General features: G+C 44.2%; 2 protein-coding genes across 5 annotated transcripts in view; one reads left to right on the forward strand and one right to left on the reverse strand.

Moving 5' to 3' along the window:
- The window catches only part of PTPN5 (protein tyrosine phosphatase non-receptor type 5), a 77,818-nt gene extending 60,685 nt beyond the window's left edge, over positions 1–17,133 (reverse strand). The window contains exon 1 of one of the 4 annotated variants that reach the window (XM_063158614.1): positions 17,014–17,133. The gene's annotated coding sequence lies outside the window, so the exon portion shown is untranslated. Of the gene's footprint in view, positions 1–6,847; positions 6,872–16,561; positions 16,702–16,802; positions 16,933–17,013 lie in introns of those variants that run through there. The other 3 variants (XM_063158613.1, XM_063158612.1, XM_063158615.1) reach the window with 3 other exon arrangements.
- A 1,105-nt stretch (positions 17,134–18,238) lies between these two features.
- LOC134419933 (pre-mRNA-splicing factor SPF27-like) lies at positions 18,239–21,477 on the forward strand. The gene is given in 6 exon segments (XM_063159534.1): positions 18,239–18,338; positions 20,407–20,466; positions 20,469–20,634; positions 20,636–20,755; positions 20,757–21,002; positions 21,381–21,477. Coding segments are annotated over 6 exon segments (789 nt in total).
- Positions 21,478–22,863: the final 1,386 nt, after the last annotated feature.

Below are 22,863 nucleotides of genomic sequence, written 5' to 3' on the forward strand. Positions count from 1 at the left end.
GGCAGGGAAGATGATCACCCATTTGTTGTATCCTGACATCTCCACTGCAGGTTCATCAGACCAGGCCCTCCCAGTTCAAGCTGCAGGCTGCTGGGAGGCAGACCAGTACAAAATGATGCCCAAGGACTGGGAGGTTCTTAAGCATATTTGTAAAAGAAAAGGCAACTTTTAAATTTAGACTGTTTAGACACATTCCCTGATGGGACCTAACAACATGTTTAGTTAAGAATAAGGATTTTTTATTGAATAGAAGCTTAATTTAGTTTTGCTTCAGCCCTGGCACAGATCCTTTCACAATTTTCAAGGGCATGAGAGGTTCTCTAGATGGTTTGCTTTAACTGTCCTGCTCTGCCTCTGTTGTGGAGGGCCCAGGAACAGAAACTAAATTTATTTTTTGAGTAAGCCTGTCATAAAACTTCATTGCCCAGACTACAGCAGGATCAGACACCCCATCCTTTTGGGATACCAATTTCATTCCAGCAATACAAAAGACACACAAGTAATGTGTGTTTTTTTAGTGTCATGTTCATAGCAAAACCTGAAGAGTAAGGATGCCTCAATGTTGTCAGACTTTGAAGAAATAGCTCTGGCTATTTCCCTCCCAATGCCCCTGAATACTGTGAACTGGTATTTTACCATGAGCTACTTCATGTTACAACCTCCTTTGTATAGAGTTAACAAAGCACCTGCTTTCTGCCATGCAAGGGAAGAAGTTGTTTGAGTGGAGGTAGCTCATGCCAGTGCTTGGATAGCTCAGTTCTGAAACCACTTCACTCTGACTACTGCACTTAGATCAAGGACAAGTCTGACGCTGCTGTACTCCACTGTAGAAACTGGCAAGGCCAGCCTTAAGGGTTATCTGGGACTACCCTGCAGGATCTCTCTAAATCCCTTGCTGATTCTAGCTGCCTTCAGCAATACGGGCTGCTGTGTCCCCACTGGTTTTGACCCAAATGTGCACAAGTTTAGATTCCCCAGGACTGCAGTGTAGTGCAGTTGCTTCCTTGTGTAATGTCTGCTGGCTGTGCTCAGTGTTCATATCTTGCTGCAGGGAACAGCTTTTGACAAGCAGGAGTTCAGAACAGGTAAGATCTGGTCTGATCTAGTGGAGCTCTGTCTTTAAATCTGATGACAGTAAGAAGAAATATGTGGGAAGCATCCACAATAATCAACCATCTCAAGTTAATTAGCAATTAATTTAGTGAGCTACTAAAGTCTAGTGAAGATGAATCCTGGGAGATTCTGGTCACAGTTTCCCTGATGTAAATCTAGATTAACTCCTAGAGAGAACATCAATCTCCATGACAGTTACTTCAGATTTACACCCAGCTACTCTGAATTTGTGCACTTGTTTTCACAGCCGTGTGGGAGATCTGTCTCAACACAAATCAGCTCTGCTCTCATGCAGATTCTGCAAGATACACAGAGTCACAGTTCTGTAAAAACCCAACCTCGGTGAAAAGGGGAAATTAAATTCTGCACTGATGAAATCCAAACCTCCCACGCAACAAACAAAAACTCTGCTACAGAACCTGCCACTACAAATGGTCACAATAGTTCCCTTAGTTCTCAGTCTTCATGCAGGAAGGACAATTCCCACACTGGGTTTCACAAAGCACTACAGTAAGCATTGAAATTACTACGTCCCTCTGCCTAGGACTCCTGAGAGTATTAAGAATACCAGATCTACAGAGTCAGTTTTGAGTCCAGTCTTAGAACACCAGCAAAATCCCCACAATGGTTCAAGGTCACCTTCCTAAGAGGCTACAGAGAGAGCAAACACCTTCTGGCCATTAGCACTGACTTGTGATGCAGCCTGCAGCTGCATCAGAGAAATCTGATATGAAAACAGGAGATATTGTCCAGCCATGTGGCCTCTCACCCTTTCACCAGTTTTATTCAGTTCTGCACCCCTTTCTTTGCACAGCCACAGCTTTCCCCTTTCTTTATCCATAAGTTAACCACTGGTACAATGCCACTTCCCACCCACATGAATCTCAACCCGAGTGGTGCAGCCCTGGTCATGAAATTCTGAGCTGATTCAGAGAAGGGGTATGCCTGCCTGTGTGCTTCCAGCTGAGCCAGAGCACAGGTCACAAAAGTAACAAAGAGCAGAGTGACTGGAAAGTATTTTACAAGAAACAACCTCAAACCAAAATGGTAATGGTAATTTTTAAGGAGAGTTGATCTTCTAAAAGATGATACGTTCTCTAAGCTGTTCAGCACAAAATTATTTCTTCTACACAGGCTACTTTGGGTCTTACAGCTGGAGGTCCCAAAACCTATGCAACATTTATAACTTTGTCTAAAGATACAAGTTATGCCACAGTATAAAAGGATGAGTATTTAAACAATAACTATTCCAGAATGACTATGCCCACACATGAAGTTGTTTAGAAAGTTATTGCACAAAAATGCTGTATGGACATTGTGTAAGTACTGCAGAATATTGTAGCATTTCACAATACAAACAATTCAACACATTAATGTGATGAAGCAAAATAATCTCCCCTTCAGATATACCAGGAACTAAGTAAATCCCACAGCACCCTATAGTTCTTATCTCAACCCCCATAAAATTACTGGAAAGAAGTAAAGCTAGAATTACACACAAGTCTCAAGTGCCTTTTCTGAACTTAAATGAGCTTCACCAACAGGTGAGATAGGAACTCAACTGGTTACTGATGGCTGGGCATAAATATCTTGCTTAATTTCTAGAAGAGTAAGTGGACTCAAAGAAATCTTTCTTTGTACTATTTCTCAAAGACCACACTAGCTGACTCATCCTCCTGCCCAAAGTACAACATGAAAGTAAAGCAAAACAAAACAGAACATCTCAAATTATCAGAACCAAAATTGCTTTCTATAGTAGCAGGAGACAGACTAAAAACAAAATTGGATGCCAATTCACAAACTGCCATTAAATTTCCAGGAAGCCAATCCACCAAGGAACATACTGCACCCTAGAGAGTACTTAATGAATAGTGACACATTTGCAATAGGCTAGTTAAGGTTTTGCCAGCATTTGGGTTTTAAATCCCTCATATGTTAGCAAAAGAAACCTGGAACTTACTGAAAAATTTTATACAGGGTTCCAGTCCAGGAAGAGAGACTCTGGGAGGGAGGTGGGGGGAACTGTTAGTGCCACAGTAGATTAGATTTTGTGTTTTAATTCTAAAAATAAAGAATAAATTAAAATTTGGGAAAAAAAGGAGAAACTTTGAACCATTAAAAGTTTCAAAGGCAGAAAACATTTTGGCAGGCATTTAAGGCTGAATCCTGCAGGTAGTAAGTACTCCTGAGTCTAATCTCTGTGGGAGACAAGTTGCTGGCATCCCCCAAAGAATGAGGGATCCCCAGTGTCTGAGTTCACATTTATATCCATGGGTCTCAAAGCATGAAGCTGTTTCTGTGGTCTGGATCACTGTCCATCTATACTTCCTCTATTATTCTTGCATTAAAGAGCTTGATCTTTCTTCCATCACTGGGCCAATGATGTTTACAATGCAGGGACCAGAAGATAAGCACTATAAACTTGCAAACATGATGAAATATACAGTACATAAGAGCTTTACACACTGAATATAATTTGCATTAGATGGAGCATTACTCTCCCCTTGATGTTTATATGAGGAGTATTTCACGGTATCCTGGCATTGTTTTTTTAACTAGAAGCTATCTAGTATCTAATTTGGAGCCCCCACAGTTTCCAGCCCCATCAACTGGAACAGACTGCTTCTGACTTCCAGTTCTTGGAAATGGATTGCAATAGTGCAGAGAGGAAGCAGCATTAGACATTGTTAAGAGAATGGACAGGGCAGGCAGAGACACTTCATGACCACTCATGACTGCATTAAATCATCTTAGTACTCAAGTAAGGCCAGGAGGGTTAAAAGTAAGGATGGCAAGCTCAAAGTAAAGCCACTAAGTGCTTTCAGTACCAATTGGAAATCCATCAGTTGACTGCCTCCATCCTTCACTGTCCTAAGTGCCTCCTGCATCCTTCAATACTTCTGCTACCTTCACAGCTATGCATGTGTACCCAAGAACTGCCCACAGAGTGCCTCAGGCCTCAGCTGCAGCCAGGGCTGTCCCACTCATGAACCCCAGCTCCAACAGTGGGACATGCAGGGACCCCCATTCTATCCTGCCCCATGCATTTGGCTGTGTAACAGGTGACAACAAACAGGTATGGAGTCTCCAGGGCTATGCCACAGCCTCCCTTGCTTGTTTATTGCAGCCCAGCACTGATTACTGCCCCTTTGAAGCACTTACCTGTTGTTATCTTATTGCAGGGGCTCCATACTGTTGTCACCTTATCACAAAAGTTTCATACCTTCTTGGTGTTTTCTCGTGGACATCTCCTCAGAGCACTGACTCTTTCTCCTTCACAAAGCAGCCACTGACCCCAGCTCCCTTCTCCCAGCCACCCCACTCTTTTATAGCACTCTTCTTCTCACTGCTTACAGCTGTGGCCTGTTAAAGTCAGGCCTGTTCCTAATCCTTGCTAATTGGCCCAGCTGCAACTCCTTAGGGGTAAGATTACTTTCTACACTATCTTTATTTTCTTATATTCTATCCCCCTATACCTACCCGTTTTAAAAAGTCACAAGTTTCTCATGGAGTCCAGGCTATGCCTCAGAAGGCAGTGGCAGTCTGCTGTGTCTTTCTAAGAAAGGAAGCTGAGTACAACTCAGTTCCTAGGTCAGGACTCAGGAGCTCCCCACCCTGTCTGATATAAGATTTCCTACAGCAGGCCAGTATTGTCTTAATTTTACTTGATTTTGTTAAGTATTTGGACATAGAGCCATACATACATGTACCTGAAACATGACCACCTTTAACATAGCCAAGCATGAAAAGCTTATCCATTCACAACATTGAGACCCTGTGAGACAACAATCAACACTCATCCTGACTAGCAATTACTGAGCAGCAATCAATGTAACTCAGAACCTTGTCTTTCACACACTATTTTCTCCCCAGCATAAACCATCAGGCAAGAGCCTGACCCTCTTATATAAAGCCCTTTTCTGCAAACAGGTGGAGTTTAGTAGCAGGGTACATGAGTCTTAAGAGGATTCAGAGAGCAGAGAATGCTCTAAAAAGAAGAGTTTTCTTGTTTCCATTATTACACCAAATGGCATCTTCCTGTTTGCTAAACAGCTGCCTTCTCAGGTTAGACTGACCCAGCGATCTTGGGGTGCCACACAATCTCTGCAGGAAGCAGAACTGCTTATCCCAAAAGGATGAATGTGCTATCTCAAACCATCAGGGTATCACTGCTGTTTCCATTTAGCCTATTGCTGCCACAGCCTTAAAAATTAATGAGTTCTCCAGGGAATAGACAGGCATAATGCTCAAAGCAAATGAAGCTGCTGCCAACACTGTTTTCCTGTTCCCTAGACACTACTTCAAACCAAAACAGAAGAGCAACTTTTTTCCCCTCAGCTGAGTATCAGAATTCTTTCAGACAGAAAAAAATACCTATGCCTGTGTGGACAGACCTTGAAATTTCCCTTCTTACCAGCCAACACCACATAGTCTGTTCCCTCTGCCATCCAAGTTCAGCATGAAGAAAAACCAAGCTTCATTTTGGGGTAATGCCTGAAGTGATCTTGGTCCAAGTTTTGTGGAGATGCTAAACCTTGCTTAGAAATGATGACCTGCATACAACTAAAAGGGATGCTGACTTTCTCCAGCCCTGGAACTGATTTGATTTCTCGCTTTTCCTTTCCTGTGCAGTAGTTAATAACATGTCCACAGATATGATATCACATAGACACAGAAACACAGGTCAGCAAAGGCATTTGTGTATAACCCTCTTCTTTGGGGAGCTATCTCCCATAAAAGGGAACATCAGCAGATGGAGCTCTGCTTCTGCATCACACTCTTCAAATGTGAAAGCCTGACAGGTGCAGAGTGGGATAGGAACAATCACTCTCTCACCCTTTCCAGCTCTTGCTTTTCATGGCACCACTGCACACAAAAGAGAAACAGCTTCTTCTGTCTTCCAATCCCTTTGCTTCCCTAAAACCACTCCTCCCACCAACCAGTGTCTCTGAGTCTGCCTGGAAAAGGTTTAGAAATCCTCAAACAAAATGCGTTAAGCATCCAGAATTATCATCAATTAACAGCTCCAAAACAATACATTGAGGGATTAGCTCAGCAGAGGAGCTCTGAAATTTACACTGATCTAAGGTCTGAGACCTGTTCTCAAACAACAGGAAAAGAAATGCTTCTCTAGGGCAAAAGACCAATATCATGAGAATCACTATGACAAGCAAGCAAGGCTTTGTCTAGCCTGACATGTTAGCAAGATCTCAGATTTCTGCTCATCTCTACCTCTGGTAATTTATGAAGCATCAGCTGCTAAAATTGTGCAGCAACCAAGGAAGACTATTAGCAATTACAACCAGGTAAGTGCAATGCTTGAGTTCAGTATTGCAGGAAAAGGCCTAAAGATGGCTGGCTGGATTAATGAGGCATTTTCCAGGACATCAGGATGATGTTTCTGAAGACCTGCTGTGTTCTCAGAATCAGAATGATGTCCATAGCAATCAATTGCAGAAGAGGAATGGAAAAACTAGAAGCAAATTACTGTCATGTATGCTGTGGTGGTGGCCATCAGCTCATTTCAGGCCACTATGAAGTCCCTTACAACCATGGGATTTCACAGCTCCTGGGGAAGAGCTGCTTCTTTTATAATTGCTAATCTCACTATCAGTCAGAAGCTGCTAATCTGACAGGATGTAGTGGACAAAGAGAGCAGTTTGTACTTCCCTGCTCTGAAACATTTGTGGCAGAAGGTTACTGAGCTCTTTCCGAGAGGAAGAGAAATACAGACCTACAGGAGCTGACACTTGGGCTGGAGAGGTGAAGGACACAGATGGACAGGGTGGAAGCCATGCACAGAGCAGCAGAGGTTGGTATCAGCTGGGAAAAAAAGAAGGGAGAAACGCTTGTAGACACAGATAGGAAACTCTCGATTCCAAACTGGAATAAACATCCGGTTTCAAGGACAGACAATAAATTAGCTGAGAGACCTATTCTCAATTTCTGTTCAGCATCAACAACCAAGGGAGTAAGCCAGATGCCTTAATAAAGCAAATTCCCAAATGACAGCAGACACTATTCCAGCTAGCTTTGGACTGCCTTCTCTTCCCAGTGTACTCAGCAATCTCATAGGCACAGCTTTACAAATCCCAGGCCACTAGACTGTGATAGAACACAGTGAAGCCAGAGTTAGCATTAGCAGGACTTTGAAGCAAGCTTGCCAAGCAGAAGAAAATATTTTTCTAAATCCTGGATACATAGACAATAAGCTCTCTTGTCTAAACTGTGGAATCATCACCATGAGGATCTCACCTCTGGCACCATTTTTTTGGGTTTAAAAGCTACCTTTATTAAAGTTAGTAAGTTTAATGTTAAAGGCATGCCTAGGGCTAACACAAAGCAACAGTTCTCAATTTAAACTAATATAATGTAATCTAATCTACTCATGGCTAACAGACTGAAAATTGATGTTCGGAGTTGCAGAGACTACACTGCAGATAAAACATTGTTGCTTAATTGCTGGTTCATTATTTAGCATCACTAGATAATTTTGGAGCACTGAATCACCATTTGTGATCTTCTGCCCACTGGCAGCACACAGACCTGTGACAATGGCCAAAACTGTGTTCAAGATCAACAGCATTTCCAATCAGGAGTCTGAGGGGTTACAGTGCTAGAGACCTCATGGGAAATTCAAAGGGATGATGGTTTTTCCTAACAAATTCAGACACTGCTGCACATGATACAAAAAAGCTCAAAAGGGATAAAAGAGCAAATGTCAGTGTCTGCTTTGGGGACAATATCCATAAGTTAGAAATTTGGGATATTAGAAAATGTACATACCATGTAGAACATTACATTTGATTGCAGTAAGTTACCACAAAGAACATAGCACCATCTGAAAACATGGTTTAAAGCAATAACTAAGAGGCTGAAATACAGACAGTATTTGGGCACTCAGCTCCTTGTTTCTGTTGGTGCAAGACAGACATCATGCAAGTATGAGAGAAGTCCTCTTCTGATTTAAAAGAAAATAATAACTATTTTAATAATGTGACCATTCCAAACAGGCTCTGAAGTGCAAAAGCACAATCATCAGCACAATAAAATAGCCATTACATGCTTTTTAGTCACAGGATTTGTTACAATAATTCTTGAAGCTCCCAGCAGTTTCATAACAAAGTAGTCACATCTGCAGTTTCACAGAAATTACCACGTCTGTGCCAACATTTCATCTTACGAATGTTTGCAGGCTCTGATTTCCATGTTTAGAAGAGGAATGAAACAAGGCAACTACTTAAATTATTCCACCTCTCTGGCTTGCTATTCTGAGACTTAAGGAGCAGAGGCTTCAGTCAGGGTAATGGAATGGTGGCAGTGATCTCCACTAGCAAGGGAGGCTCTGCTCCTGAAGGAGACAGCTTCAGCCAAGCCCCAGTCTGGTAATGTACACTGTTACTGACACTGAAAACAAGGGAACAGATGCTGTTGGAGTACCAAATGGAAGGCATTCTGCAAAAGAAAATAAACAAACCTAGCCATACTCAACCAGTCAAGCTACAGGAAGGAAGCAGCAAGTGTCTGTTCCTAAAAGTAAAAAGGACTCAGCAGAACCACCAGGAAAAAATGCCCTGCCTGATGAATAAAATGAATTCCCTTCCCCAGAATCTCTGGATGAGGAAAAAAACATATTTAAGCACACGTTACCTGCATTAAAACACAGAACCAAACAACAACAACAAAAAACCACAAACCAAAACAAAACAAAAAACCACAACAACACAAAAAAAAAAACAAAAAACACAAAAAAACCCAAACAGGCAAGTGTAATTCATTGAACTAACTGTAAATTCAAAAATGGTATCACATATTCAAGAATGCTTCAAATAACATCTCTGGTAAAACAAATACTCTCTTAGGGAGGCTGAGTCAAGATGCCTAGCTTACTTCTAAGTGTCCTGACCTAAACATTATGACCTAAATCTTGCAAGAATAGAGAAAAATGAAACCTCAAGCCCATATGGATTCTCACTGCCATTAGCAGACCTGCAGAGGTCTGCTTTCCTTAGCATTTTATGTGAGTATACACCTGTATTTTAATTATCCCGCAATTTTGGTCAGTTCCAAGACATCAGTATGAGCTGCAAAATGAAAAATATGGAATGCATCCAGGGAGATCCACCAGCCTGCCTTTTGGGTAGGCAGCTAATCAACAGGTAATTGTAAGAACAGGTCTCCAGAGTGTGGGAAAGCTTCTGCTGTTTGTAGTGCCACCACAGCTGCATGTGACAACTGCCAACCTACACCCCATGGACTGCTTGTGACAACCCAAATTTCAGAGACCAGCTGGGGTCAGTGAGCAGGTCCAACAGGCTGTTCTGCTCCCCTGGACTTCTCTCAACCAAAGGAGGAACTTCTCAAGAGCTGTTCTCCCCACCCCTTTAATGTTCACTTGACAGCTCTCACTACACACCAGTGAAGTAAAGCCGTGCTCCAGGCAAGCTGGTGGGAGGCAGGAATGGGACTACAAAACCCCAGACAATTGTAGGTTTGGCCTTTTAAATCCTGCCTTGCCAAAGGACACAAAGCTTCCTGTACCCCAGTGGAACCTTCCCCTTATCTTGCATCCATGAAGTGGTCACATCCACCTAAAAATGCCTGCAATGCTGTTGGCTGCTAAAAATCTTCTGCCATTGAAACAGGAAGAGAAGTAAGGTAATAATTGGAATGACCTGCTTTTACAGACTGCAAGTCATCTATTATGAAAATGGATATTATTTATAGCAACTGAGAGAAAATTTAGAGCAAATACCCTCACTGTGCAAAATTCTGAGCTTTTTTCCCCCCAGTGGTTTTGGGTATTCAACAATATCCAGAGAGGTCTTTACCAAATGCCACTTGTATTTTCTACCACGGTCTAAGATACCATTAGAGGTCATATCACTGGTGTTATGAGTATGGTTTTCCAGTGAAGGGGAACAGCAACTATCTAGAGGGGAAGAAGGAAATGTTTGTCTCAGGGGAGAAACCACAAGGATTGCTATTTTCTGGAGTGTGGAATTAGGGGAGAAAAAAAATACAACCTCATCTAGAAAGTGATGTATACACTAGTCCAAATGAAGTCACTACCTAAATTTATCTAAGCCACCCTCACTAAGAGGTGAAATCAGAAGGGAACTAAACTATTTATGAAACAATAACCTGAGTAGTTTGCTCTAGTTTCAATAATGGAGCTGTGCACAAACCTTATATTAGTAAACATGAATGGTCCTGTTCAATCTTTAAGAATGTGAAAGCTTCAAGTCGCTGCTTCTATGAAAGTCAGAAACAATACAGGTAGGTTGTCAAAAAACTAAAAATTAAATATTAAATAACTGAAGGTAAACAAAACATCCTAAGGTATATTTCCTCAATAAAACACTTTTAGAAAAGCTTTTCAATTTAAATTCATTCACAATTTTAGGCCATATTTTCTCACAAGCCACACCTGATTTGTTATAATATGTCTTTTGACAATCTTTTGGGTTGATGAGGTCACACAGTGTAAATACGCCACTGTCAATTACTTCAGAGTGTGATATGAGAAACAACCTTGTGCACTACAAAGAAAGTCTAAACTGCTTAATGATTTTTAACAAATAATTCCCTTTTATTTTTGAAAGATCAATTTCCTTCAAGCATCTTGTTTGCTCCTTTGCATCAATAACCCCCAGTGTCAGGTGTCTACTCTTCCTTTGCCATTTATTTAAAACAATTTTATATTTAACAGACTTAATTTTACAGACTAGTGCTATTCGTATGCCAATTCTCCACATCTAATTCTTAATAGTACTTAATATGAGTTATCTTTATCTGTACTCCTCAGACTTGAATAAAGACATCTCCAGACACACAGAACTCATTGGATCTAGGGACACAGGGATTTCTAGGTAAAATTGTGATTTCAGTAATCATGCATTTCAAGAAGTAACAAATCTTTATCACAGAATATTCTAAGGTGGAAGGGACCCACAGAGATTGAGTCCAATGCCAGAGTCACTTTGCTGCACTAGTAACACAAGATACTTCATCACCTGAAGAAACATCTGCAGCTGTAAATACAAAGTGTTCCTCCAAACTGACAATATTCTGTTCACTCAACATATACAGAACAAACAAAGGAATGGATATCTAAGAGGATTTTTAACCTTAACTTCTCATATTGGGTTCACAGATGAAAACGTGTGTCTTTGCCAAAGCACATGTACCTCAAAGATCTTTGTGCTCTTGCTACATCTCTACTTGCACTGTTAGAGGGCTCCTTTCATTGTTTTATTCTCCTTTAGGTTTAGATTTGATTTCACCAATTGCTGCAGTACTAATTAAAATCTAAGAGTCTGGCTACACAACAGAATAGCCATTCCAAATACTGAGTTCAAACATTTCCAGTTCACAGTCTGATTGCATAAGGGTCACATGTGTGTGGAAAATAAGCTTGGTATGCTAATCTTTGTGAATTTCCATATGTAGATTAGCCCTCAATTTCCCAATTAAATAAATCCATCTCCCACATCTCTTGGGGTCACATAGGAATGAGAGATAGCATTTGATAACTGCCTACTTACAAATACAAATAGAACCATATTTTGCATTTATTGTTTTTTTACAAGGACTGTATAATGAAGATGAAAGGAAATATTAGGCAGAAATAAAATTCTTCCACTTTTTGAAATGGAAAAACCTAAGTCCACTGGACTTGCCCACTAAAATAACTAGCGATAGGGGTTTTTTCCCCAGAGCAGTGTTCAATCATTTATCTATCAAGAATTGTGTTGAGTTTGTATTTAATACTGTGGTTACAACTGCAGAATGTATTTCAGGACATCACATGCAGTGTTGGTGTCTCGGTCTCCCAACTTTCAATCCATTCCCTATTGACAGGAGCCTATGCTGCAAAAGGGCTCAGGGATTAAACAAAAAGTTCTGCAAGGGTATGGAAATTATTCATATGAGATTTTGCATATTTAATTACATCAAGAACTTCGTGACCTTGGTCAACTGCAGGTTTCAAAGAGCCTTCTGCAAATGAAGCAACAGATTTGGAACACATATCTTCCAAACAGAGACTCTTTTGGAACCAGTCATATTATACAGCTTACACCATCCATTTCCTTGACTTCCAAGCAGCTCTGGAAGGAAAGTCATTGAGAACTAATAGGTGCAGATCACAGGTTCATCAGGATAAATTTAATGTCTTCCTCTAATGTAGAGCGCTTCAAATTCACACTCACTTATAGGAAAAAAACAAACCCTAATTGCTCCATAGCTGTAACAACGCAACTGAACAGAAACAAACGTATCTACACAGCTCCTGAAAGCAGTTTCTAACCCACTATCAAGTTTCTTCAGTACAAAAACTTCTTGTAAAGCCAAGGACATCCAATTGTCCTTCAGACATGCAATTTCAGACTAGACTACAGTGACACCTTATGCTGTCAGTGTCTGCTAGGAACTTTATCCCCCATCAGCTTCTTTAAGGAACATTCTTATCTTGCACAAAACTGCTGCCTTCAGAGTCCTGGGTGCTCATCAGCACTTCTAATGAAGCCTGATCTGTAGATAATCAAGGGGCAGAACAATTCTAGCTGTACACAGACTACAACACTGGAATGATTTCTAAAAAGCAGTGTAATCAAGACCAGCTGTGTCATAGCTTATGCAGTTTGATGAAGCAGCGCATCCACACAGACATCAGTCTAGATGGTGATGTTAGCTGTGGGTGTGGCAGTGGGCAAAACTAGCAAGGAGCAGGCTCTGCACGCTGCAGTGACTGGTAACTTCTCACTGAAGCTTTCAGAACCTGCCTGAAACTCCAGCCCGTCTGGAAGTAACAAGTTTGCACACACAGGATGACAAAGACAGCCATCATGCTAAACAAATGCATGTACATAAAATATATTACATGTGGTTTTCACTCTTGCTGGCACTCACTGCTGTTTGAGCCTGGCCTCGCATTTTTAATTCTTTTCTAAAAGATGGTCTAAGTGGCTTTATTAAACATTTTAATAACAAAAATTACTTGTCTGATGATAGACAAGGCAGGTCCCAACCTCCCTGTAACTTAAGCAAGTTGCTTATACCTGAAGGGCAACAAAAATGAGCTCCTGTTAGCACATGCAGTTGTGTCCACAGGACAGAATTGATATAAAAATACAGAAAGTTACACTGTCTTGCTGTTTTACCCATACACACAGAAGTAAAACACAGAATGAAACTAAATATGATACTGAATTGCAAAACAAACAAGAAATAAAGTTTTTATGCTAGAGATCCAACTCCTAAAAATAGTAAATATTTTTGGCAGCTACTCATGATCTTAAACCAGGGTTACCAGACTGATACTTTCTATTACATCCATCTCCTAGAGCTGCAAACGAGGATCTAAGCCCTAGGGAAGTTTCTACTCTTAGGGAGGTTCCCTGCTCTTGGGAAAGGCTGCTCCTGCCCCAAAGAGGTTAGGAGACAGGCTACATGCAGGTCACTAAACAAGGAAGGACTAAGTAAAACAAACACAACCCAGTAACATACTACTTACTGGCATTCTAGCTGGTCATGGATCAGGAGTCTTACAACACAGGAGCTTGAATCTGATTTTTGAGATGAGTTATTTTTGAGTTATTACCATACTCTTTAAAGTTGCTCAAAATCACAGGATAGTCTGGTTCTGGGTACAATCAAGACAGTCTTAATTCTGGGTAGAACTAGGAGAGGAGTCTGAAAAAGAACATGAGCTCCATCATGAAATAAAAAATACTGTGATGTTCCAGAGATGTTCAAAACCCTTGCCTTTCTTGACTATCATAGCTTGCTCTCTCTGTGGTAGCATGAATACATACAGCACACACATGCTGGCCTGATTCTGCTAAAGATGCTTTAGTGCAAATCAGTCCTCCAGTTCTTACATTTCATTTGCATGTTCCCTTTGCAAGGAAGTCCCAAATATTCTCTAAAGTAGAAGCACATTATCTCTGAAATCTCAAGATAAAGTCTCTAAGCATCAGTTCAAACCAAGAAGCTGGCCCTATCGTAGGTTGAATCTTGGGTCACATCAGTCACACGCTCCTGTGGCCTACACAGGGTAAGCAGGGAACCGAAATTTAACTGTGAGAGCAAAATTCTCAGTTATGGGAGTCTGTCATGCACCTTTTGAAAAGCTGTAAGTCAGAAAAGCTCTTCTACAAAAGCCTACACGCCTCAAGTCTCCGCTGCCTCTTCTGCCTTTGGACTCAACATTCCACAGAAGAGAGTGATCAGCCAACCAAACCCAACCAAACTCCCTGCCTTCCACAAAGGCTTGGCTTATGGGCAATTGTGAGGGAAAACCAAGCAAGCGAAATTCTTCAGTGCAGTTGGTTAGGGAAATTTACTCATTCCTGAAATAGAAATTTCCTAATTGTACATTACTTCACTCCCTTTGTTGAACAAACTTAACTTCCCTGTCTCATCTCTTCTGTTGACAAGCCCAAACCATGGCTGACCTTTTTAGACAGAGGCAGAAAGAACTGGGTTTTTTTTTAAACTGTGCTGCAAATCAGTATAATTGCTCCTGCTGCAGCAACATCTGCCTTTCCAGATACTGAGAAAGCAGATACTGGAAAGCATCCTGCTACACAATGGAATTCTGAGATCCAGAAAACAAAAGAAATGCTTGTAAAAACTTCTCTTCTCTGATCTTTCCCCCACCCCATGCTTGTTTTTAAAGCATAAACCATGTAACAGAAAAAATATATAACAGAAAACAGCTCTTCCATTTCAAACCAGTTTAGGCACTTAAAAGCTGTATGTGTTTATTTCCCTTTTGTGCTTTGTACTTAATCAATATTAATACCAAAAGATGCATGCTATAATTGCTCAGATTTGCATTCTTTTTGTGCATTCTGCCATTTATCACACTAAATTGTTACTAAATTGATGGTTTTGCTATTTAAAGGCTCTTGTTCTAGTTTTACATGCATGACATCCAGTTGGCAACTCTTTCTGCAGTGGAGTGACAAACATTTTAAAGCCTTTAAACCATAATACTGCTAAATAAGAAGTAAAAAACCTAACAAACCAACTACACAATCCCACAGAGAATAATGCCTGTTCAATTGTAACAAAAAGAATAAAACAACCAGATGTGATGTGCTTACCTTTCTGCACATGCCTACTGAGAATGTTTGGACTCATTACATGCAAATGTAGAGTAAGAATTCTCATGTCTATTTCATCCAATTCAAGTCAACTGGTTACATTTTCTCTGTCAATGGGCACACATTGAGCCCCTGAACTATCCTGGGCCTCAGATGTACAACATGAACTCAAATATATCAATGAGAGCATCGGCAAAATCACTACATTCTGCTCCTCCAAAGGAACAAACTGGAAGTAGAGCAAGCAGTGAGAAAATTTGCTTCAGCTATCCCACACAGTAAAATTCAGCACCCTTGTCATGCACCACACAACTTGTGCTGAAATCAACATGAGCTCTGGGTCTGTCTGAGATGTGAACCTGATTAACTGCACAATTTATACAACAAGGAAGTTATCATCTCAAACTGACTAACGAAGCATTGCAATCAAATAAAAAAATTGCTTCCTCAGTATATGCAACATGTTGGAAGTAAACAAAAAAAGGACAGGGTAATGCAGCCTCATTTCTTCTGAATCCGTGATTTATTGCTCTAACACAAACACAGAACCTGGCCACCAGCTGTAAATTGTTGCCAATCAGGTGGCAGCCAGCTGAACTGGATCCGAACCTCGACAACTTTGTAAATAACACTGCAATATAAAAGGCTTAACCTACTACATTCATTTTTCCTTTCTCACATAATATAACAATTCCAGCCTCACCAAAACGCAAATGCATAACAAGATAGCCGTATGTAACACAAATGCATAACAAGATAGCCGTATGTAAAGTTTGAAGGAAAAAATTGTCATGATTGCAAATTAGCTCACAGGGCACACGTGAATGCTATTCCGTTCCACCCATAACTCTGCCAAAATCCAGCTGCACAGGACTCCAGGCTCCCAGCACTTCATTGCCTACACCGGCAGCTATCCTGCTCTCAGCACTGCCATCTAGGAGAGAGATGGCCCGTACCGCGGGCCGCCTGGAACATCAGCTCCCAGGCAGCGGCGTTCCCGGAAAGCATCGCAAAGCTGTTGCTGCTGCTGCTAAAATTTTAACTGCAGCCGCTAGTTAACTGCCGGCTGTGCCGGTTCGAAAACAGCCTCCCCCAAACCCCCCAGCCCTGCCCAAGCACCGGCATCTGCTCCGCGTGTCTCGGCGTTGTGTGGCGGGGGAAAAGCCCAGCCTTGTGCCCGGGCCCTGCGGGCGGGGAGCGGAGCGGACGGCCCGGGGCTGCGAGCGGCCCCGGAGGAGCCGGGCCGGGCCGCCTCAGCGCTCCGCGGGGCTGCGCGGGCACCGCCGGCCGCTGCCCCCGGCCCCAGCCCCGCGCCCGGCAGCCTCACCGCGCACCGGCAATGCTGATGCCGCTCGTCCACCTCCGAGCCCCGTCCTTCCCCAGGGGACCGGGCTGCCGCTGTTGCATCTCTCTGCGTGCAGCAGGACGGAGCGGGAAACGGCTGCAGGAAAAGCCAGGCAAGGGACGTGCCCTGCCCGCCGCCCCCGCCGCCGGCCCGAGGCACAGCCTCCGGCGTGCAGCCGCCCCCCGCAGCCCCGGGAGCCGCCGCCGCAGCACGGCACAGCCTCGCCTTACCTCCCCGCCCCGGCTCCGGGGATGCGCCGCAGCTGCTGCCGTGCCCGCCTCCACCTGCGCCGTCCCTCCCAGCCCGGCGCTCAGGTGCGGAGGGAGCACAAAGGCAGCGCTGCGGCACGGTGGGGACAGCGGGCTCTCCCCCGCCGAGCCCCGCTCCCGCCGTCGGCAGCCGCCCACTCCCCTCCCCTGCCGGTACCGAGCGCCAACCCACCTCAGCCGCTGCGGGGCCGCCCCCACGCCCGAAAGCGTGCGACTTGCCCTGAGCCTCCCCTCGAAAGCCTCCTCGCGCTGCGGCTGGGGCCGGCACCACGGAGCCCCCCTCAGCCTGGGGAAGTTCCCCGGTCCTGCGGAGAGCTGAGGGGATACGCTGCCCCACGTACCCCCACTGCTGACACCCCCGGGCTCGCCCCCTCCGCTGCTCCGCAGACACGTACGGGCAGCCCCCTCAGGGCCGGGGGTACGGACCCTGGGCCTGGCGCTCGCCAGACAGGGCGGCCGCCGCCCCCCGCCCCGTCGCCGCTGAGTGCGTGTGTGTGGAGGGGGGGGGACAGGTGACGAACGGCAGGAAAGAGCCGCTTCCCACCCCGGCGGGCAGGTCTGTGGTGCAACACCGCTCCCACCTTCCCCCCAGCCCGTCTCTGCAGGTGCCCCCGGGAAGGGCTGCGAGGCTGGCAGCCGACAACAGCCGCCCCGTCCCCCGGGAAAGCTGTTCTGCCTCCTTCTCCCTCGCTCGCCTTCTTTTCAGCTCGGCCGCTTGACTGACAGGGAGCCTTCCAGCGGCCGCCCACGCGCGCTCCCGTTTCCCCTCAGTCGGAGAGGGAGATGGTGAGGGAGAAAGCATGAATGAAACAGGCAGGCAGCGAGCGGGAGCAGCCGGCCCGGCCCCCGGAGCGCCGGGGCCGCTGCCGCAGTGATGCCCGGGGCCGGCGGGCTCGGCCGGCCGGCCCCGGTGTGCGGGCAGCCCCCCCCCCGGCCCCGCTGTGAGGGCAGCCCCCCCCCCGGCCCCGCTGTGAGGGCAGTCCCCCCCCCCCCGGCCCCGCTGTGAGGGCAGTCCCCCCCCCGGCCCCGCTGTGAGGGCAGTCCCCCCCCCCCCGGCCCCGCTGTGAGGGCAGCCTCCCCCCCGGCCCCGCTGTGAGGGCAGTCGTCCCCCCCCGGCCCCGCTGTGAGGGCAGTCCCCCCCCCTGGCCCCGCTGTGAGGGCAGTCCCCCCCCCCCCGGCCCCGCTGTGAGGGCAGTCCCCCCCCCCGGCCCCGCTGTGAGGGCAGCCTCCCCCCCGGCCCCGCTGTGAGGGCAGCCCCCCCCCCGGCCCCGCTGTGAGGGCAGTCCCCCCCCGGCCCCGCTGTGGGCTCCTGAGGGGAGCTGACGGCCGCTGACTGCCCGCGGCACCCCCGGCATCTCTGCTCAGAGGGGGCTCGAAGGCCGCTTGAAGACGCTGCGATGCCTCTGCTGGGTTTGCTCCCGCAGGGCAGGAGGTGGAAGACTGATGCCTTCTCGAGCCAGAGACACGACTGTAGCCTTAGAGATGCCTCAGCAACTGGTTAGTTCCTCATCTATAAACCCACTTTGCTCCACAGAAGGCGATTCATTTTGTACTCATAAAAACCCAGCACCTAATACGTGAACTCGTATTATTGTCTAGAAGTAATGGGAAGGAGGAAACAATCTCACAGTACTTCTAAAGCCCATTTGGTTTTCCTAGTGATTAGTTGGTACTGGGGTGTAGCCCTTGTAATCCTTTTTCCCCTCAGATCAGTTGTCCCAAAAATGCTTGTGACTTGTTAAGCACACACTTCACAACCTCTGGCTGGAGACCAGAGGCTGTGCCAGTGCTTTGGCATGACTATTTTAAAGTTTGGTTTGTGGTGTTAGTTTTAGTAGCCTTACTGCACAAAGGATTAAATGCTCAATTGGTGGCCTACAAAGTAAGTGATTACCTCTCTATCCATTCACTAAAAATCAGTACTTCCTTTAACTAACATTTTATGTATTTTCTTAACTTTATTCACTGGAATTCTTTATTTGAACATGCAAAAGTATTTATTTCTTTAAATATCATAAATTTAAATTGAAAAGAACATTTTCTACTTCTGAATATGCATGGAAAATTTCATTATATGCTGGTACATACATTGCATGCTGCACTTGAGACATATCTGCATTTGCAGTTACATAATCAATAAACATAGGGGTTTGTCCCATTAATCTAAAATCACATTCTGAGCTGTTTTAAACTAGTATGCCTCCACAAATTTAATGCCTGGCAGAAAATTTATATCAGCTAAAATTTTAGCTTCTGAATTTTAAAAAAAGCTGCTTTTGATTTCGGTGGAGAGAAGTGTCTAAGTAACTTAATTTTTTAAATTTTGTGTTCCTGAAAACTGAGTGGACAATAAAGCATTATCAAATCTTTTGTTGTAGAACAATGAATGTATCATTATAAGGCAATGCAATCCTTTACGTATTTGGTCTAAGAGATGCATAAACAGCTAGAGAACAAAAATGAAGGTTGCTGAAAGTGCACGTCTTTTAGGTAATTACACAGAGAGATATTAAAGCATATAAGAAGCCAGCTATAAATACAGTAATAACATCTTATGAATAATGCCTATTATAAAATCAGTAAATTCACATAATATAATCAATGTATCAGTGGTTACCATCTTAGGAAATTGAGATAACACCTTTCTGAACAGCCATGTACCTATGACAGCAAAATGAAACAAAGGAAAACTCTAAACCAGCTTACAATCAGTAACAGGCATAATGTAAAATCATAACTGACTCTTCTGTGTTATCTATGGAACATAAAACAGTAGAGATTGTAAGAAGCAATAAAATCTTTGACAAAATCAAGGGTGAACATGCTGTATCTTCTTTACCTACAAACAGGTGTTTATCAGTGTTTCATCACAGCTGTTTTAGTCAGAGTCATCTCTTAAAAGAAAACAGCTGTATATCTTACATTAACTGTCTTAGCTAGCAATACAAGATGTAACCAGAAGGACATTTTCTATCACCGCCTGTTAAAACCAGGTGGGGCAGTGTTCTTAATCTGGACAGCCCATCCTCCTTCCAGGAGATATCTGCTGTTCATGGGCCATTGAGTCTCACTGCATGGCTGATAAAATTACATCATGCCATTGAGAGATGCTCTGCCCAGGGGTAGGAGCCAAGCATTCCTGAGATTTGGAACACCAGGGAGCTTTTATTCACTGGATTCCCAGGGGAAAACTAGACTCTTCTATGCCACCACTGGACTTTCAGAGAAAAACTACACCTTTCTACAGGATCACTGCTTCAACAGAACCATATCTGTCACTCCAGGAAAACTGCAGCCACCATTTATTTGGACTGCTACCAACACCCTGACCCACAGGGTGTCAGGTTGTATTCTGACTTTGCTTCAGCAGTAAAATTCTTTTTTGTGTGAGCAAATTATTTATAAATGTTAAAGAACTGCTGCAGATAAAATTCAGTGCTATAGGACTTAGTTAAGTACTTAAAATTAATTGCTGCAAATAATCTTGGGAGAAGAGGAGAGCCGCAGGCGCACAGGGGAGCGGAGCTGTGTGTGGTCCTGCTGGGCGAGACGTGAGTGCGCGCAGCCGCGGCCAAGGTGTTGGGCCAGGGGCTGGTGGCCAGGGATGTGGTGGTGGATGTGCTGCCCTGCTCAACCAGGGCTGTGAGGCACGGGGTGTGCAGGAGGCGGCTGTGGGGCTGGTGGAGGGGGAGACACAGCAGTACCAACCAACCAAGAACTACCTCAGTGGCCTGCCCGTGCATGACTACAGCGACTTTGAGACCGAGCTCATGCAGAACAAGTTTGAGCACCTGGCAGCCCCTGGAACTACTCGGTATGAAGAGGTACGAGCTGCCTACCCCATCCTCCAGGCAGATGAACGACATCATGGCGTATCAGGAGCATGTGAACAATTCCATGGCACAGCTGGAGCACCGTGTGCATCGAGAACCTGAAGCTCATGTCCCAGCATGGCTGCAACGCCTGGACGTTGTACGAGGAACGCCTAGTTCATATGATAGAACATGCCCAGGAAGAGCTTCAGAAATTGAGGAAAAACATTCAAGACCTGAACTGGCAGAGGAAGAACCTGCAGCTCACAGCTGGGGCTAAGCTGCGAGAAATGGAATCCACATGGGTCTCTCTTGTCAGTAAAAATCATGAGATTGAACGAACTATTGTGTGTCACCGACATCTTTTCATAAAAATCCTTTCCTTGGGATTTTTCCTTCTGGGAAGCTGAGGCCCCAGAAAAGGAATGTAAACAATGGTTATCTGCTGCTGTGAAATGCAACAGGTGCACCTGTGATTGGCCCATGTTGGATGTGTACGATTAAGGGCCAATCAGGGGCCAAGCTCTCTCTAGGACAGAATCAGAGAGAGCTCCTTTGTTTATTCATTCCTTTTCTAGTCTTAGCATAGCAAGCTTCTGAGAACTTTTTTCTCTATTCCTATTGGTGTAGTCATAATGTAACATATATATCATAAAATAATAAATCCAGCCTTCTGAACATGAGGTCAACATTCTTGCCTCTCTCTTCACCCTGCTACCCTTGCAAGCCCTGTAACAATTGTGCAGCTGGAAAATGAAATTTCACAAACCAAGCAGCAGCATGAGGAAGCAAACAAGGAGAATTTCCAGCAAGACTTTCAGTGACTTAATCCTGACTCGTCCTAGTGCAGCATGTGTTAAAAACTACAAACCAGACACTTTGGAGATGCTGTGTCTGTAGACACCTCTAGCTGGAGTTGTGTGAGATGGTAAAAGTGTATTTCCGTAGTTTCTTTTCTTTGCGTTAAATTCGCATTGATTGAGTCTTCGGGGTCACCACATGTTGGAATAAATCAGCCGAGAATCCATTTTCTTCATGCAGAAAGCCAATTCTTTATTAACAGAGCTCATATTTGTAGGAAATATCAGCAGGCACTGTGTTAAACCTAATTGGTCAGCAATACAGTGAAGCTCAGTTCATTGCTCAGTGAGGGCTATTGTATATGCCTATCAAATTTTCTCTTTCTAGATATGTTTACATATTTTCTTTGTGGGTCCTCATGGGACAAAGAGTATTGTTTACACAGGTACATTTGGTTTTCACCCTCAGAATAGATTGTTGTATTAAATTAACTTCTCATTCTCAAAATAGCTTCACATAGGAACTTGCAAATTGTTTGTTAGCTGCACTTAGAAGAAATGACAGGCCAGCTTTGGCAATTTTAGCAGAGTGAGGCCTGATTTCATAAGGTCTTTCTTTTATAATTCTTCTACCTGTCTATGACAGTTCAACATGACTCACCTGCAGTACATATCACTGCCACAGCTGTTGTAAACCTTCTTGTGAGTCAGAGAATGACTTTATGACCCAGAATTCTGGCAGTGAGTACTATCCTAGTGATTTTCCCAATTAAGACAGAATTGTGAGCTGGTATCAGAGCAGGGTGAGTCAGTTTGATGTAAGGGAAAACTAAACTACTGCACTAGGTCAGTATCCTCTTCCAAAAGTCAGTGTTATGAAAACCTGGAATCATCTTGTGATGGAACCTCCTCTGAGGGCTCAGAAAGACTGCAGTGGACCATGGAATCAGTTCTCCTTATTCCCAAATGCTTCAAGCTACTGTACCAGCTCACTACCATGGGGTGCACAGTACCTTTGCAGAGTTTTGGGGCTGGCAGCAACATAGAACTGAAAAGCAGCAGGGTTTCTCTGCTTTATTCTGAGAAATCATTTTTCTTCTTGAGTGCACCAAAGTGCAGGAGGTCTGACATTAAAACCACTTGTGGTTCTCTGCAATTTTTTTGCTGAAAAACATCCAAAATCTGCCTGAACTGATTTTGAATAACAAAATTTTGGTACCCTGTACTCTGTAGAGGACATGGTAGAATCAACCACCTACTTGCTGTTAAAATTGTGTCAGAAAAAAGGGGCCATAATTTGGGATTGGGTGCATGGATGAGCTATGAGGGCATGATGAACTTGAGTTAGGCTGGTGGCAACCTGGGTTTGCTCTGGTGTTTTGTCACCCAAACACAATTAGAAAGGGTTTA

The sequence above is a fragment of the Melospiza melodia genome, chromosome 6, assembly GCF_035770615.1.
Source record: "Melospiza melodia melodia isolate bMelMel2 chromosome 6, bMelMel2.pri, whole genome shotgun sequence".
Lineage (NCBI taxonomy): Eukaryota > Metazoa > Chordata > Aves > Passeriformes > Passerellidae > Melospiza > Melospiza melodia.